An 18,299-nucleotide genomic window follows, 5' to 3' on the forward strand; every position below is an offset into this window, starting at 1 on the left:
TAAAATTTCTCAAGTCGTAACCAATATCTTTTCCTCCTTCTCATACATGTTTGCCTAATTTCCTGGCTGCCCGTCAACCAGGAGATGGCTCCCTCCCTCCCTCCCTCCCACTTCTTAGGCTTCCCTTCTTCCCTCACTCTCCCTCCTTCCCTCACTCACTCACTTTCTTGTATGCCCTCTCCCTACTCCTCCCTTCATATTATCTCTTTCTCCTCCACTTTATGCGTATTCCTTCATTCTCTTTCCTTACATATCTTTCTTTCTTTCCCCTTATACTTTTCCCTATCTCCTTTCTTATCCCCTTCTTCCTTCCTAATTTCCCCTTAGCCCTTCCTTTAATTTCCTCCCTTTGTCCCCTTCTCGCCAATTCTCTTCCCTCCTTTCCTCTACCTCCTTTCTCTGTCCGTCTCCTCAATTTAACTTCACTCTGTCCCACTGGTGTCAATATTTCTTATTCTCTACCCTTTCTCTCTTGCTGTTATCCCCTCTGTCTTTGTATTTCTCCTCCTCCTCCTCGCCTTCTTTTGCCCTTCATCTCTCTCTTTTTCCCCCTTTCCCTCCTTCCCCTTGTCGTCCCGTGTGTCTCTTCTCTCCCTCCTACTTATACATTTCCTTCCCCACCTTCTCCACTCTCTCTCTCTCTCTCTCTCATTCTTTATTATCCCCTCTATTATCATCTCTCCATTTCCTACTTACCGTCTCTCATCCTTTTCATCCTCTCTCTTTCCACCCTCTCCTCTCCTCCTAACCTCAACATCATCCCTTCCCATCCACCCCTTTCAAACTTTCCCTCAACTCTCCCCCATCTCCTTTCCATCCATTTCGCCAATCCCATCCTGCCCCCACCGTCCACTCCCCGTCCTCCTCTGATTGACGCATCTCATCTCGTCATGCCCTGCAGGAACCGAGTCTTGGTAAAACCCCAGTGTGTTTACGCGCACTGTAGAGGTCACCACCGGCCCACCAGTCCTCTCATGACATACTCCCAGGCAAAAATATCCTCAGCTTCCGAGGTCATGCAACAATGAATATCAGATGAAATTTAAATTCTAATAAGTATGTAAGAACTATTCATACACGAATACATATGAATATTAAATCTATTTCTACAAAGGTTATTGACGATTCTTTACAAAATGTTGATATTCTGATATGTTACACGAGAGATATTTATGGTCAGTAAAAGATAATTTATTCCATAGTGTAAGTTGGCGATATATAAATACACTTTAAGATATTATTATTTTCTTTGTTTGGGAAGAAAAGAGAACCCAAATTGACGTCATAAAAAAACAAAAAACAGAAAATACAACGACGCTTTTCTTTAATGACTTAAGTGTTCTGTTTACATTTTCTTTATGTAAACTGAATCCTGTCTGCCAGATTGTTTCTCTGTTATCAATGTGTTATGATATTATTAAGACATAAGCTCTGAATCTCATTATAACGGTGATTTAATTTAGCTAATTTTCGGAAGGAGTAATAACAGAGGTCGGGTCCGATATACTTTGTGGTGAACTAAATGACAGATTTTGGTGATAGACACACACACACACACACACACACACACACACACACACACACACACACACACACACACACACACACACACACACACACACACACACACACACACACACACACACACACACACACACACACACACACACACACACACACACACACACACACACTATAAAAAACTACTTTCTCATCTCAGGGAGGAGGTGTTGAGGAGAGTGAGTGTGACTATGACCATGACAGGTTGTGAGAGCAGTCAGACCCACCACACCTCTCCTCCCTCGGCTCGTCCTTCAGTCTGGCATTTTCAATTATAACCTTCTCGTATTTTTTCCGGCTTTTATTCTTTAATCAACAGGAAAGTTTTCTGTTAGGATGAAGTTAAAGACATTAACCTACGCTTGTCTTTTATACGTTACTTAGGAAAATTAAATGACTTTACTTCCTGTCAGAATAACTGATGAAGCATCTTGTTTTTGTTATGTTTTTGGACGTAAATGTGTGTGTGTGTGTGTGTGTGTGTGTGTGTGTGTATGTGTGTGTGTGTGGTAGGTGTGTGGTGTGTGTGTGTGTGTGTGTGTGTGTGTGTGTGTGTGTGTGTGTGTGTGTGTGTGTGTGTGTGTGAAATGCCCACCTCTTGATTGCAAACTAGATGTAATTAGCTTTAACTATATTTTTAATAGTTATATATATTTCATTGGGAGCTAAACACACACACACACACACACACACCTCGTCTAGCCTCTAAAAACTGCCTCACAATTTCATGCTTACTTTTCCCTTTAGCCAGCCCCCTTATTCCTTACACCCTCCCTACCATTACTAACATCATACAGGCCTCCACCACCACACCACACCTCCTCATCCCTTCACCACCACTCCACACCTCTCATCCCTTCCACCACCACTCCACACCTCCCCATCCCCTACCTCACTCACTCCACACCTCCTCATCCCCACCACCACTCTCACACATTCGGCGGAACCAGACTCCCCATACGCCGTTTTCACATCAACCTGTTCACATCTTCCCAAATTCCTACAACTCTTGGTTCTCACACAAGATAAGTACCTGGTGTTTAATACTCTCTCTCTCTCTCTCTCTCTCTCTCTCTCTCTCTCTCTCCACGTATACACACGTAGAAACAAACATACACATACAGACACCCAATCCCACACACATACAAATAAACGAGCAGAAATACAAACCATACCTGAACACACACACACACACACACACACACACACACACACACACACACACACACACACACACACACACACACACACACACACACACACACCCAGACACAAACACACACACATTTGCATATATTAATTAAAATATTCCTCCCTCCCGTCTATTTTCTTCCCGACGATGTCCTCCACATTTGGTCTATGTTTGTAGTAGATTAACACAGCTCAAAAGTTATCCCCTTGAAGTAGTTGACTATACAAACTAAATATTCCAAAGTCCATACACACCGACGATCATTATTTTTTTATTTTTTTTATTTTTTAATATTACAAAACTAAACCTCGACTGCACCTGAGACCCACTTATGGCCGAGGACAAATTCATATTCAGATGTTCTTTTTTTTTTCCTTTTTAACAGGGAAAATCTCGAGTGCTAACCTTCTTGTCCTTCTTCGTCTCCTCCTGTTCTCACCACTTCTATCCCGTATTTTCTTACTTTCGTTCTATCTTTCTCTGTTTTTCTCTCTCTTTATTTTTGTCTTTTTGTGTCTTTCACTCTATTTTTATTCTCGCTCTCTTTCTTTATTTTCTTTCTCTCTCCTTATCCCCTTTCACTTACCCCGTTTTTTCCTCCTTCCTCATCCCCTTTCTTCTTCCTCCGTCACCTCTTTCACTCTTTCTCCACTTCTCTTCAGGTCACCTCACTCACCCCTTCCATAATCACTCCTACCCTCCCTTCCCCTCCTATCTCTTAATTATAACTTACCCTCCCGGCACTAATCACCCTTCCCCCCCGCCCCCCTCTAATTATCAAGTAACTCTTTTTTATCCATTATATTATTGCTTATTTCTCTCCTCCCCATTACTGTTTTTTCTTCTTCTCATTACTAATTAACTCCTTCCATCACTGTATAAATCATCACACTTTACCTTCCTTCCTTTTTTATAATTGGATAGCTCCTTTTCCTTCCCTCCCCTTCGTCAATAAATAGCTCCTTCCCCCCTGTACTAATTCTCCTTTTTCCTCCCTTCCATTCACCAAATAACTCAGTCCCTCCCATACTACAGTAAATAACTCCAGCCCTTCCATTTCTCCCAACTAAATAACTCCTTCCCTCAGTTCGCGTACACCCAACCCCCTTTCCATTGTATCCCCCGGGACATAATGCCCTCCTTCCCTCGTTTCAACATTCCCTTCCCTTCCCTTCCTTGATAATTATTCTCCACATCTCCTTCCCGTCTCCAATATTTACCTTTCCTGTACCCTATTCTTCCATCTATCCATTCGTCTCTCAATCATTAAAAAAAAAATTACCAAAACATAAAGAAAAAGGAAAGACAGGATTATATGGAGCGAATGGAAACAACAACAATTGGAGAATAAACACAAACTCTCTCTCTCTCTCTCTCTCTCTCTCTCTCTCTCTCTCTCTCTCTGGTAAAGAATTATGCGGGAATTGTGGTAGTGGTCCAATGGAGATTTTCTTTGGTGTCTTTGTGGTACGTCTCTCTTCCCCGTGTGTGTGTGTGTGGTAGTACACTAGAGAACTGAGTCCTCCCACAGATCATACATAAGACAGTACACAGGCGGAGTCTTAAGGGTTTTTGATTACGCATACGATGTTCCTCCCCAGCCTTTACTGTAACTTTTGCAAAGTCGTTAAAATGTCGTGTTTCTTTCTGTCCTCTCTACAAAAAGCCTGAATATCGTCCAGGCGTAAAGTAGAAGAAGCTATGGGATCGTCAGTGAGATTCTTTTGTGATTCATATTTGGCTTTTGTTATTCTCTCTCTGTTTGTCTGTCTTATTGTCTGCCTCTTTCTATCTCTTCTTTTTTTCCGTCTCTTGTTCAACTGCCGAATACCCATCAACAATGCTCCGATAAGCCGTAACTCCTGGTTTATCAATATATCTCGTTTGTTATCACCCAATGTGTCTCTTATCCTCTGCCAGTAGTATAAAAAACATTATCCCTGCATACAAAAATACTCCTGATTGTAAGTACCTGTACCTGTAATTTACCCGGATTCAGGTACTGCTAAAAGTAGGTCATTACGGTCATTACGAATATACCGGATTGAATTCACTCAATACTAGACATTCTGTACACAAGGAGGTAATGTGACCGGCAGTACAATCGACAGCTCCAACTTTCCCTTCTATAAAGTTAGGCACCCATTCACAGCTGGGTGGACTAGGAATACCTTGGGTGCGGACCAGCGACCATTAAGATAAGGGGTGAGCACTATCGCCACTCAGCCACCGCACTCCAAAACTACTATTATTGTAACGTAAATTTTGATAGATTCTTTTTTGTTTATTCCCTTTAATCAGACCAAACCAGGGCCACCATCTGAAGCCAGAGAACCGATTACAACACTACATCAACATCACTGAAGCCACACACATACGCAGCCGGATATACACAGAGAGGCTACGAAAAACCGAAAACAAGATACGTAAACAAAGCAAAAGGGGGAAACGACACAGGAAGACCATAAAACGTCGATAAATGATAATAAGGAAAGAAGTGACGGATCATCTATATAAAAACATGAAGAAGACAACTTTAAAAATTACGTGAAACAATAAAATACTACACATTGGATTTACATTATAAGATACAGCAGTGTTTGGGATCGATAAGTTTTACTCAAAGGCTTACCAGTTGTTTTTCGTCATCTATGCTTAAGACTGACATCAGAACCCCTGTAGCTTAGAGTCATTCACAGTAGAGGCAGCAGCAGTGATTGTCTTCTCTGCACACCCCACACTAACTGATGGTCGGCGGTGGGCGAGGACGCTCTTCCGCCTGAAATGGTGTTCACATGTTAGGATCCCAGAATATGTAAGAGTGAGAGGGAATCGGACGTGGTAGGGAGAGAAAGGGAGACAGGGAAGGAGGATGAGAAGGAAAACTATGAAAGACGAGAAGAGGAAGACAAGTGAAAGAAATAAGAGTGGGTGAATAAGGAAGGAAAAGGAAGACAGGATATAAGAGAAAGAAATACACGAAAACGAATTATGATAAGGAAAAAAACATAACGAAAAGAGAGAGAGAGAGAGAGAGAGAGAGAGAGAGAGAGAGAGAGAGAGAGAGAGAGAGAGAGAGAGAGAGAGAGAGAGAGAGAGAGAGATTTCTTTATAGGCAGGAAAAGGAGAAAGAAACTGCAGAGAAAGGTTGAATAAAGTTGGGGGCGTTGTGGTCTCGGTCGAGAAGTTGGAGGAGGAAGCAAAGAGAGACAGTGGTGAGAGTTAAGTGGAGGAGGGAGATAGAGAGAGAATTAGGTAGAGGAAGGAGACAAAGAGAGAAAGTGGTGAGAGTTAAGTGGAGGAAAGAGAGAAGGAGAGAGGCAGAAAAATGTAAATACCTGAGAGTGGAGGACTGGGTGAGCTTTTACGTGGAGGAGGTCATGAAGTGTGAGGAGAACCGTGAGTACTGTGAGAGGAAGGGAGGTGAGGTGGTGTGAGGAGAGGTGAGGCAAGAGCGAGTACTGTGGGGGAAGAAGGGAGGGAAGTGAGGTGGAGAAGATGAGGAGAGAATGAATAGTGAGTAAGGAAAAGTGGAAGTGAGGCGATGTGAGGGAAGGGATAAATGTGAGAAAAGATCGAGTACTGTTAAGAGAGAGAGAGAGAGAGAGAGAGAGAGAGAGAGAGAGAGAGAGAGAGAGAGAGAGGTGAGGCTGTATAATGGGAAGGAGGAAATGTAAGGGAAGAGTGAGTGCTCTGGGTAGGGAGAAATGACGGTAAAGGGAAGGAGGATGGCGTGGCCTAAAACTCAGAGTACTGTGAGGAAGAGGGAAAGAAGGGGGCGGTAAGGGCGAGGAGGACAAATTACTCATAGGGGAAATGGTGAAGCCTAGCGGAGGGGAGGAAAGCGTCTCAGGGGTAAATTGCGCCGAGGTTTAGTAGGACGGCGAAGAAGAGTACTGAGGTATGCTCATCAATGGTGTGGATACTACTGATCTCTGAAGGAAGGGGGCGCCTCGGGGATGATGGGGTGTACTGTATACATATTACTAAACACTTGTTGGGGATGACTCTTGCAGTGATGGAGGGAAAGAGGAAAGGCCAGTTGCTTGGTAAAGAAGTATGACGAAAACCATAATAGGAAAAGAGAAAAATGAAAAACATAAAAAAAACCTAAAGTAATATTTCATCGCAAAGAAAAATAAAAACTGTGCAGAGCAAAATTATAATGGTAGAATGAGCGAAAACAGTTGGGTTCATAAACAATGACAAAAAAACACCATTGCAATAACCTGATTTCAGAATGGCTGCTCGCACTGATGAGGGAAAAACAGTGTGTCTAGTGAATAGGGTACGTAAAGAAAGGTGGGATAGAAGTCTCTTTGACCGAATGGGAAACATATGAAGCTGCGAGGCAAAGAACGTCGTCAGACTGGTAGTAATGAGAATAATCAGATTCCGAGAGAGAAAATATACTACGACGAAAAAGGCAGAAAGGGAATAAGAAACGGAGAAGAGCCTGCGTCAAGCTGCTGGTGGGGTGGCACTGACGGGGATATCCGAGATGGAAATGAAGAAAATATAATTACTGGCAGGGAACAAAAGTGGAAGAAAATATATAACCTAGAGATGGTATAATATAGCCTTGAGGGAAGGAGTTTAATATAGCATAGAAAGAAAGCATATTATAGCCTAGAGACAGAATATAGCCTCAAGGGGGAGCAGAATACATATAGTGCAGGTGACAAAAATATAACGAGAGAGAGAGAGAGAGAGAGAGAGAGAGAGAGAGAGAGAGAGAGAGAGAGAGAGAGAGAGAGAGAGAGAGAGAGAGAGAGAGAGAGAGAGAGAGATCGAAACATGAATAAAAGTAAAATATGGAGAGTCTGGAAAAATGTTTGGGGTTGGTAGAGGTGGAGTTGTGACGCGGAGGAAGGATGGTGATGGGAATGGATGGGAGGACATAGGAAGGGCAAGGAGGAGACATGCAGATGATGATGGGAACGTATGGGACAAGGGAAGGGCAAGGAGGGGACATACAGATGGTAGAGTGGTCGAGCTTCGTGTCCAGTAATCCTAGAGGCCACTTTATCCAAGCTTATTATCCTGATTGTGACAGTAAGAATCCGCGGTATCTTTTATTGCCCCCGCTCTCTCTCCCTCTCATACCTCATGCCTTAAATGAAGTTCCAATTGATATATACATGCTCCCCGTCCTTAGATAAATATTATTATTAGTGTTGTAAACTACTTTCGAGTAGGATGGTGAAATTGTAGTATCTTCAAGAAACTTCACAAGTATTTTTTTTTTGTATCTCCTTGGACGACGAGTTTTATCCGTAGAGCTGTAACTCCAACACTCGGTATCACTGTGTTCGATAGAAAGCGGAACTTCAAACATCAACTTTTAAAATTCTTGAGACGTAGCAGCAAACTCGTCCGCTGGGAGAGAGAGTCATATCTCACAGCTTTAACCATTTGTATGTCGAACGATTTCCTGATTGATTTGAGACGTTTTTTGAATCACAACGTCCAAGAATTTTGACAAAAGAAATCTTAAGCTTGTTTTTCCTTTGTTGTACTTGGCCTGTTGACAGACAACTTTGGAATTTTTTTAGCCTCTGTATTACTTTTTATCTGGTAGTTAATAGTATAATAGACGCCAGTTATTATTGTGGTCGTCGTTCTTAACATCTCAAAAGGCCTATTGTAGCCCAGCCAACTTGGGAAATGTTTTTAGCTTATGAATTTATGGCATTCATCTTTACACACACACACACACACACACACACACACACACACACACACACACACACACACACGCAATTCCAAGGCTGTATATCAATATGATTATAGAATTCTGATTAATTATATGAACAAACTCAACCTTACCTAAATACAAACTTTATAAATTATAGTAGCTTTTTTGTTCACGGTAACTTGATGCATGTTGTCAATAAAAGTCGTTTATTGTTGCGATATTTAATAAAGAAATCTATCGCCCCATCCTGTTAAGAAAGTAATGACGGGATATTATATGATTTATACCGTTGATTCTTGTCCCATAAACTTGGTAGCTATCTTAAAATATAGGGAGGTTATAGGAAGTGAGGCTTAAGTGAGGAGGTAAGGTAGGAAGGGGGGGGCCCCCGTGAGAGGCTTTAGTAAGGAGTGAGAGGTGTATTGGTGAGAGAGTTTGAGGGGAGGAGGGGGAGAGGAAAGAGAGTAAGAGGAAGATGGCAAGAAATGAAACGGAATTGAGACAGAGGATGAGAAGAGACATAAATTTACGTAGGAGCTGAAATAGGAAAAAAAAATCTATGATAAAGGAACAAAAGGAAAGAGATGAGAGTATAATTAAACAATGACACGGTTATAAATAAAAAAACCCACATATTAATAGACACAATGAGAACAGAACCCGGAATTACGTCTCCCTATTTTGTTTGGGAAGAGGAAGACGGTAACAACATAACCCCTATATCTATCAATCCTTACAAACGCCCCTTGACCATCACTGTCTAATAAGGATTATCAAAATATCAGTTCCATCCTCATGAAGGGTTATTGTACCTCTCCCATCTCACCTTTCCCCGTTTATACCAGCTACCCCCCCTGCTGGTTATGCGTGGCTCGTCTTGTATACTAATAGTACTCCTCCCTTAATTACATCAACGCTTCCCCACCTTCGTCTATTATACAAGGGTGGTCTGGTTCCCTTCTTGTACAGCGCTACACAAGTCTTTCCTCTTATTTGTGTTTTAGGAATGTTCACACACACACACACACACACACACACACACACACACACACACACACACACACACACACACACACACACACACACACACACACACACACACACACACACACACACACACACACACCAAAACCTCATCGCCACACACGTTCCTCTGTACCCAGCAAGTCCTCTTTGATAAACACACGAGCCTCTCTACCACTGTAAGGCCACTACACATGTCAGGCGGCCACTATTCACGTATTAAAAGCCCATCCTTACACAGTTACCCTTCACACTCTAGGACTCTCCAACACACAGGGTCTCCTGCACATCAGAGCCTCTCCAACACACCAGGCCCTTCCCCCAACAACCAGGTCTCGTGCACATCAAAGACCTCTCCAACACACCATGCACTCAAAGCCCACAAGGTCTCCTACACAACATCAAAGATTCTCCAACACGTGACGACTCTCCAGCATTTTAGGTCTATCCAACACACTACACTTTTCCAGCAGACAAGGGCATATATGCATTAGAACTTCACCAGCATATTCAACCTCTACGGTACACAAGTTCTGCACATATACGATTCTCCAAATAACAAAGTCTCTCAACATCATAGTCGCCAACGCCGTGTCACACCTCTCTAGCAAGTGTTCCCATGCACTTCAGACCCTCTCCAACACACAAACACATCATCCCCTAACACCAATCAATTCTCTCCCTCACCATAGCTCCATCATACCACGAACTAGTCTATCATAGATTGAGTCAACCCCAGTAACACCAAACACAAGTAAAATAAAATACATAAAAAGACGTTTACTTCATCTGGGTTAATTGCCCATTACGTCTATACTTATAATGTACAGTGAGAAAGAAACATTCACTTCCCGTTCAGGAGATAAAAGCCGGAATAATGATGTCGGGTCTTGTTTGAACTTTAATTAGTGACCTAACAAGCAAGACATATTTATAGTGTAGTGAGGTGTGTCTGTGTGTGTGTGTTGCTAATATACATGAGTGTGATTCCATGTATATTATTAGTTTGTATGTATGTATGAGGGCACACACACACACACACACACACACACACACACACACACACACACACACACACACACACACACACACACACACACACACACACACACACACACACACACGTCCCAAAAACAAAACAAAATCCAGACCTCAGTTTTTTATCACCAGTCACACAGCACATGCAACCTAATGTCCCTTTACTCTCCTTTTTACTTAAACTCTGAGACCTCTAAACCCATTATACTATAATTAGGAAGACTTTTACCTCCTAATCATTTAAAAACTCAAGAAATTCTACTAATAAGATTGTCCTCATTACGCTCTTCCCGCCAAGGAGTTTTCTCAAAGACCATTTTCAAATTTACAAGGTTTGGAAGTCATCTTGAACACTGCCTCTATATCCCACCCTCTCTAGACAGGCCTATTGATGTCGTCTCATTTTCTCTGGTTGATGATGAGGGAACATATCTAGGACTATCACTAGAAGCATAATATTTGTTTTTTCGACAGACATGAAATTCTTATCGGGTTTCTTGACTCTAGTTTTCATGTTATTGAGGGATGGAGTTCAGAGACTAAGGAGTAAGGTAACAGTACATGGATCACTGACCCTTATTGACGTGTGGTCACTACCCCCACAGGTAGTGGTACCTCCAGAAACAGTATTATCAAATGCATCAATTAATTAGTAAGTACTCCAATAGCTATGTAAATAAAAGCATTGTTTACGTCATTCCTTTCTCCACTCCTACACAAACACACACTCACACACACACGCGAGTCAACCACTGCCACCAAACTGTCGACTATTACCACCAGTGTCACCACAAAGTCAACCAATGCCAAGACCCGCATTTAACACTGATGAAACTATTTACTCCAGAAGCTATTTTCTCCTCCGAATTAATTTTAGGGTAAGTGGTGGAGCTTAGGTGGGAGGATGATGCAATGTTACCACTTGCCACCTTGAACCACTTGCATTGCCAACATTATGTTCACTTAATAGAAGCAGTGACGCTGTTTGCAACTTAACCCCGAGACAAGGGTTTCTGTTTCTCTGAATACAGACAAGAGCTTTTTTTATCTTTCCTTAAGTGCACATGAGAGAGGTTGGTGAGGTAAGTCATTGTTTGGTACTTCTGAATTATTAAAATTTCTTCGATTGAAAACAAACTTTGTGCAAATCAAACATCTACATTCTGACTGATGCATCAATCTAATGGACTTTTAATTTATCAAGTAAGAAAAGTAGTTGGTGCGTTAGGAGCCCATAAGACATGTGAAGTAGACAAGGGTGAGGTGTGACAAAGGACAAACTGACAGACAGCCATTAGTACACTATCTCCCCTAACCCCTTCACTTCGGGGACGTCACTTTTAATATGTTATTTGACTAACGCCAGACGATTTTACTCAACTCGGAGGGGATCCCGTACACAAGTGAATAATGAATACCTGTCAGTGTCCTTCAAGAGTTGGGGGGATGGGGATTCACCACAAGTATAACATTTAAACAAAATCAACACATCCAATATTACACCCTTTCATACCATTACATTTCAATAAAACAATGTATGGCTGTGGACAAATAAAAATCATATGTAGTATGTGTGACTCTTATAAAATGATTTGTGATTCTACACCGCGGAAACACAGTAGGAGTTTATGATATTATAACAATACCGTCCACGAACTGTATAACATATACTGACCATCTTGCTCTTCCTTCTACAGGGTCGACCTCCGAAGCCGCCGGATACCTCAACCTAAGCACCAGCCGCTCTCCGTGCTCAAGAACCGAGCTAGGTTTGACATGAGCCTCGGTAAATCAGGCCTTGACCTGGAGACGGTGTGGAGCTCTGATGACGGTCTCTACCGCTGCCGGGTCGACTTCAAGAAATCTCCGACACGTAATTCCAGGATCTACCTCACAGTAATAGGTAAGTGACGTCATCATCTAGAACAGGTTGTGTACGTGGACTAAGATGGTGATAATCTCCTCAGGTGATAAATGAGGTTATGCTGTGGTGGAATAAACTCCTCCAGAATCAAGTGACATTACACTTCAGAGCGGTGTTGTGTTACAGAAACAACCTGTACATACAACTGACCGTGTGTATATATCCGCATCACATACACCATCAAATCATGAGTACGTTAAAATGCGGATCTAAGATATCTTGAAAATGTCTACTACATCCGCCGCCCGAGAGCTACTACTAATGACCTCCACAAGACAACGTACTGAACATACCGGTGTGAAGACTCCCGCCAGTATTTCGTGCCATCTGAAACCTCGTCCACACAGTGTAGTGATGCGCCTCGGTGCTAAGTGGAGTCATATTCTCTCACCACAGGCTCAAGGGTTATCATTTTCCGGGTTTAATTATAATTCGCCGCCGTGAGTAGGTACAGTACGTTATTAGATAATATTAATAATAATTCTATACTCATACAACAGTTCAATTAGAGGTTCCAGCGTTTCCAGATGATTTTTAGTTTATTAATTTAGAAAGAGAACCGGAGCAATATTTCTTATACTGAACAACATATAATTAGATACCTTTTATTACAAGTTTTTTTCAAGGCACAAAAAAACTCGTGTACAAAATATAGAGCTGCACTTGAATATCATTAACTTTGTAACATAAAATAGAATCTTTCAAGTAGCACTTGTTTTAAGTTTAAAATTACGCGTTTTAGACTTTTATGGATATTTTATGCTAAAGTGGCCATTACGCTGCACAGCTTCGTTGCTCGTGCAATTAACACATGAGTAATGATTGGTATTAAGGCTGCTGCAAATGACTGTCATGGTACAGATAATGAGATCCTTGGTAGACCTGGTAGTGGTGAGGCTGGTTAACGTAGGGCATAGTCAGAGCAGTAAAGATCTTTGTGAGTCCTAGTGGTAACTGTGATGATGACTGTGTTAATAATAGATTATGGTAGATATAACACGGTAATGGTGTTCATGAGTGTTGTGTGGAGGATGTGGTGACAATGGTGGACGGCGTGCAACAAAAATATTAGAATGAATTACGTTGCAGCATAATATTGTCGAGAAGAATTAATACTATGACCTCTACTGCCTCGCTCTCTACTGCCTCGTCCTCTACTGCCTCGCCCTCTACTGCCTCGCCCTCTACTGCCTGCCCTCACTGCCTCTGCCTACTGACCTACTGCCTCGTCCTCTACTGCCTGACCTCTACTGCTGCCTCTCTACTGCCTCATACCCTCGGTCCTCTACTGCCTCGCTACTGCCTCCTACTCTACTCTGACCTCTACTGCCTCGCTCTCTACTGCCTCGCCCTCTACTGCCTCGTCCTCTACTGCCTCGCCCTCTACTGCCTCGCCCTCTACTGCCTCGTCCTCTACTGCCTCGACCTCTACTGCCTCGCCCTCTACTGCCTCGTCCTCTACTGCCTCGTCCTCTACTGCCTCGACCTCTACTGCCTCGACCTCTACTGCCTCGTAGTCTGGTTGGCGGCTCTGAAGAGTGAACTTTCCACCGAAGACTGACAGAATTAATATTGAAATTATGAAGCAACGACGCACCAGTTTTTTTACGGACCATTATGAGTTTTCTGCTGCTCGCTTCAGGCTTTTCATAAATGAGTATTTTTTTTCGCTAAAGGTAAAATTGTCTTTTCGTTTATATGTATTTTATTTCTTTGTTTATTTTCTCTTTTTGTACCTGAACATTTATGAAAACAATTAAGCGAATGACACACACACACAGAGTCGCCTCACTTACTGATTACATCTCCCTAAGCATAAAAAAAAATCACCAAGTCAACGCTATAGAAATAGGGCCACTGTATCCAGCATCCCTTCCTATAAACTATTCAGAAACACTTTTTTCCCCTACTGTAGTATTATATATCAAAATTCAAATGTCTTCTCTCGAATTTCACCACAAGTACTTTTTTTTTTGAGACGAGAATAATATTGTGGTCATGAGAGGCGGCTGCTGCAGTATTAGCTTCATCATCACAGGCCAAGGAGGAGGCGAGGACTTGAAAGTCTTGACGCCGGGATGCCAGTGAAGCAGCCACCTTAGACTTAATGCCTTTAATTACCCAAGGGACACCCATCTGAGGGGAAAAAAGTTGGCTCTTATGCTGCTGCTGATAGGCTAATAATGTTGGCCCTAAGTTAAAGACCTTCTTCTTCCCGTGGCCTCATGCTATTACTTCGCCACTCCCCGGCCGCCTCCTCCCGTCAACTTTTTTTATCTCCTGATTTTCCCCAGCGCCCGTGTGTGTATATGTGTATGTGTGTGTGTGTGTGTGTGTGTGTGTGTGTGTGTGTGTGTGTGTGTGTGTGTGTGTGTGTGTGTGTACTACTCCACACTGTTTTAAATCCATCTTGCTATACGTAACTTATCAGTAAAGATTCCCATAATTCCACATCAAAACCTATTAAAAGGCATCTAAACGGTGATAATAACCTTATTACAACACCACCACCCCAACACCACCACAACAACACCTCCACAACACCACCACCACAACACCACCACCACCACATCACCACCACAACACCACCATCACGACAACACCACCACAGCACCACCACCACATCACCACCCAACACCACCACAACAACTTCCACAACACCACAACACCAACCACATCACCACCCCAACACCACCACAACAACACCTCCACAACACCACAACACCACCACATCACCACCCCAACACCACCACAACAACACCTCCACAACACCACAACACCACCACATCACCACCCCAACACCACCACCCCAACACCACCACCCTAACACCACCACCACTACATCAAAGTCATCAGTAAGTGTGGCGGCAAAACAAAAGTGAACGAATACCATAATAATAACAAACGCCACAATAAAAGCAACAACTACAATAAAAGAACCAATAAAAACAAGCACCTTCATTACAGTCCAAGTGTGGGGTAAACGCAGCGTCAGACAGCCCTTTATACGCGGCAACACAGTAGTCGTGGCGGCGCTGGTAATGACGACCACAACACACCAAAGTTAATCCAACAATATGGTTAACTCGGTCAGGTGTTGTGTAATCTAAACTATGAATTTGCTTTAGAATCTCTCTCTCTCTCTCTCTGTGTTTGTCTTTGTTGTTCTGAACATGTGTGTGTGTGTGTGTGTGTGTGTGTGTGTGTGTGTGTGTGTGTGTGTGTGTGTGTGTGTGTGTGTGTGTGTGTGTGTGTGTGTGTGTGGTAGATAACGTGAAGAGGAGTCAACACCACCACCACGTATAATAGCTAGTGGCAGAAGCACGTCAACCAACACCAGAGTATAACAGGGTGAACCAAAACAGTGACCAAAGGGAAGGAGAGGTAAATATGAACTGACCCATAAAGAGAAAATTAGTCATAACGAAGAAAGAAAGTAATGGAAAATACATTGTGGAAGAAATGCCTAACAGAGAAATTAATTGTCAATGATGCAAGTAGACCATGATAATAATTCAAGGAAACCCGAACCAAAAGGTAATATCGCAGACGAGTTATACAAACAACACGAGAAACAAGAGCACTTTTATAACAAGACAGTGCAGATGCAATAATATCAACACCTGCAACAGAAGCAGTAATAGTGTCAGCAATAACTGTAGCAGCCGGGGCACAACAACAACAACAATAACAACAACAACAACGTATATCGCTCACAGCAGAAGCAGACCCTGGACCATTTACTGAAGTATCGAACATTAGAGAAAATGACGGAGGAAAAGAAACGCCTCTTCGGTAATCACAAACACAGGTAATAATAACTCGTGACTAAATAAAAGAAAACCGGTATTCATAATCCTGCATAAAAAATGTAGAGTAAAGGATAACGACCGAATATAAAAATAAATAAATACACAAAATTAGCAGGAGGAGGTGGAGGCTCAGCAGCAGCCCCCGTGGGGATGCGGGCCGCAGAGTTTTGTATGTAGCTGTGGTTACCGGGAAAGCAAGGGAGTTGAGATGCGATCAATAGAAGCCCTGAGTCGTGGCCACCAGCACAGGCTTCGTCTCCTAGAAATGAGAGAATTCGGTAATCTGTAGGAAGACGGGGATATGGTGACGCGTGTTTATGGCGGTTGATTCTGTGAACTTTTGGTTTTAAAAGAAAAAACAGTGTTGTATTATTTGTGTTGCAGGGGGGGGGGGTGCAGACGTTATGAGAATCTTTGAGTCCGGCGGTGCTGGTAATTAATGCTGATTCACCTGGGTAGAATGTGGTACATTTGGGAGATAGAGGAAGAGACTAGGATGATTGCTACCGCTTTGTGCTATTGTTGGTGAACTTCCCTTTGTCCGCATTTCTCTTGCCGTAGGCAATGTTTTTGTTTCACCAGGAACTTCATGTAGATTAAGGTATATATCTTTTTCTCCTTAGGGAACATCAAAAACATTTTAATTTGTAATATTGGAGAGTTCCATTGAAGCACCAGACATCACTCAAACTGTAGACTCAACTGTCACCAGAACTCCGCTTTTATATCTGAAGGAAGGGATAGAATTTTTTTCCCCAGGAATATGAATGAGGCTTATCTTTATGTTGGGTTGGAGGGAGCGAGGTCCACATCTAGCGGGGTAAGATTTTAGGTAGGAAGAGTGGGAAGAAAGGGGGGAGGGAAACAACCTTCGCACACGCCTACTGCAGCTCAAGGAATTGTTTGTGTTTATAAAAGAATTTAAACGCAAAATTTTTAGCTTTGTGTTTACTTAACTGCAGGGAAGTTCATAAGGTTTAATGTACGAGTATTAATAGTGTTTGTGTAGGTTGGATTAAAATGTATGTTAGCTTGCATGAAGCATTCAACTGCTAAATTGTACACAAGACTTTTCATAATTCCTGACGTCAAACCAATACGTCGTGATATTATCTTCCCAGTAATAAACAGTTCAGTACTGGTTCATAAAATGTATTGTAAATATTATTTTTTTCCTTTTTTTACTCTCTTACAGTAAGCATCGTTCAACAGCTATTTCTGAGGCCCATTTATATATGTAACTTATGTAAAACATTTAATAATTTCCCTCATTAATTACCCAAATAATAAACTTCATAAGATCGTAATGTTCCTCAAGTCAGCGTAAAGTTATATTCCTGACATAGTTTTATCATACTGGTAACCTTTGTGTGGTATTATCGTAACAATTATATCATAGTGGAAGTGACTTAAAAAAAATAATAGAGTGCCATTAAGTAGAGACTATTAGTGAATGTCTTAGGCCTTGGTCTTTCGTTTCTTATTTCTTCATGCCTTTCCCTCTATATCATTCCTCCACGTATGATAATCTCTTTCTTTAACTTCCTTTCTCTCAGTCCCCTATCACACACGGGCTTAACCACCTCCTCCACACAAACAGGGTCAACCACCTCCTCCACACAAACAGGGTCAACCACCTCCTCTACACACGGGGTCAACCACCTCCTCCACACACAAACAGGGTCAGCCACCTCCTCCACACACAGGGGTCCAGCCACCTCCTCCACCCCTGGGGTCATGCCCTCACTCACACAAGCAGAGACCAACCCTCTCCTGGCTGGGTCAACCACCTCCTCCACACAAACAGGGTCAACCACCTCCTCTACACACGGGGTCAACCACCTCCTCCACACACGGGGTCAACCACCTCCTCCTCCTCCTCCTCCTCCCACGGTGTTGGTTCCCAGTTGGGTAATACAACTCCCGGCCTGTGGTGTTCCTGACTGGTTGTTAGTTAAAGCCCAGTCAGGGGTCGGTCGTCGTTTTATTTATCCCACAACACATTGACTTCTGGGAGCGAGAGCCTTACGATCGGTCGTTCCCTTCCTCGTT

At 42.6% G+C, this 18,299-nt stretch overlaps 1 protein-coding gene across 3 annotated transcripts in view; it reads left to right on the forward strand.

The window, feature by feature from the left end:
- The window catches only part of LOC121866871 (hemicentin-1-like), a 198,011-nt gene that overhangs the window by 32,596 nt on the left and 147,116 nt on the right, over window positions 1-18,299 (forward strand). For all 3 annotated transcript variants that reach the window (XM_042366608.1, XM_042366609.1, XM_042366610.1), the window contains exon 2: window positions 12,209-12,414. In XM_042366608.1, the coding sequence (XP_042222542.1) occupies window positions 12,209-12,414 (206 nt within the window). The remainder of the gene's footprint in view (window positions 1-12,208; window positions 12,415-18,299) is intronic.

The sequence above is a fragment of the Homarus americanus genome, unplaced genomic scaffold (assembly GCF_018991925.1).
Source record: "Homarus americanus isolate GMGI-L3 unplaced genomic scaffold, GMGI_Hamer_2.0 scaffold3452, whole genome shotgun sequence".
Classification (NCBI taxonomy): Eukaryota; Metazoa; Arthropoda; class Malacostraca; order Decapoda; family Nephropidae; genus Homarus; species Homarus americanus.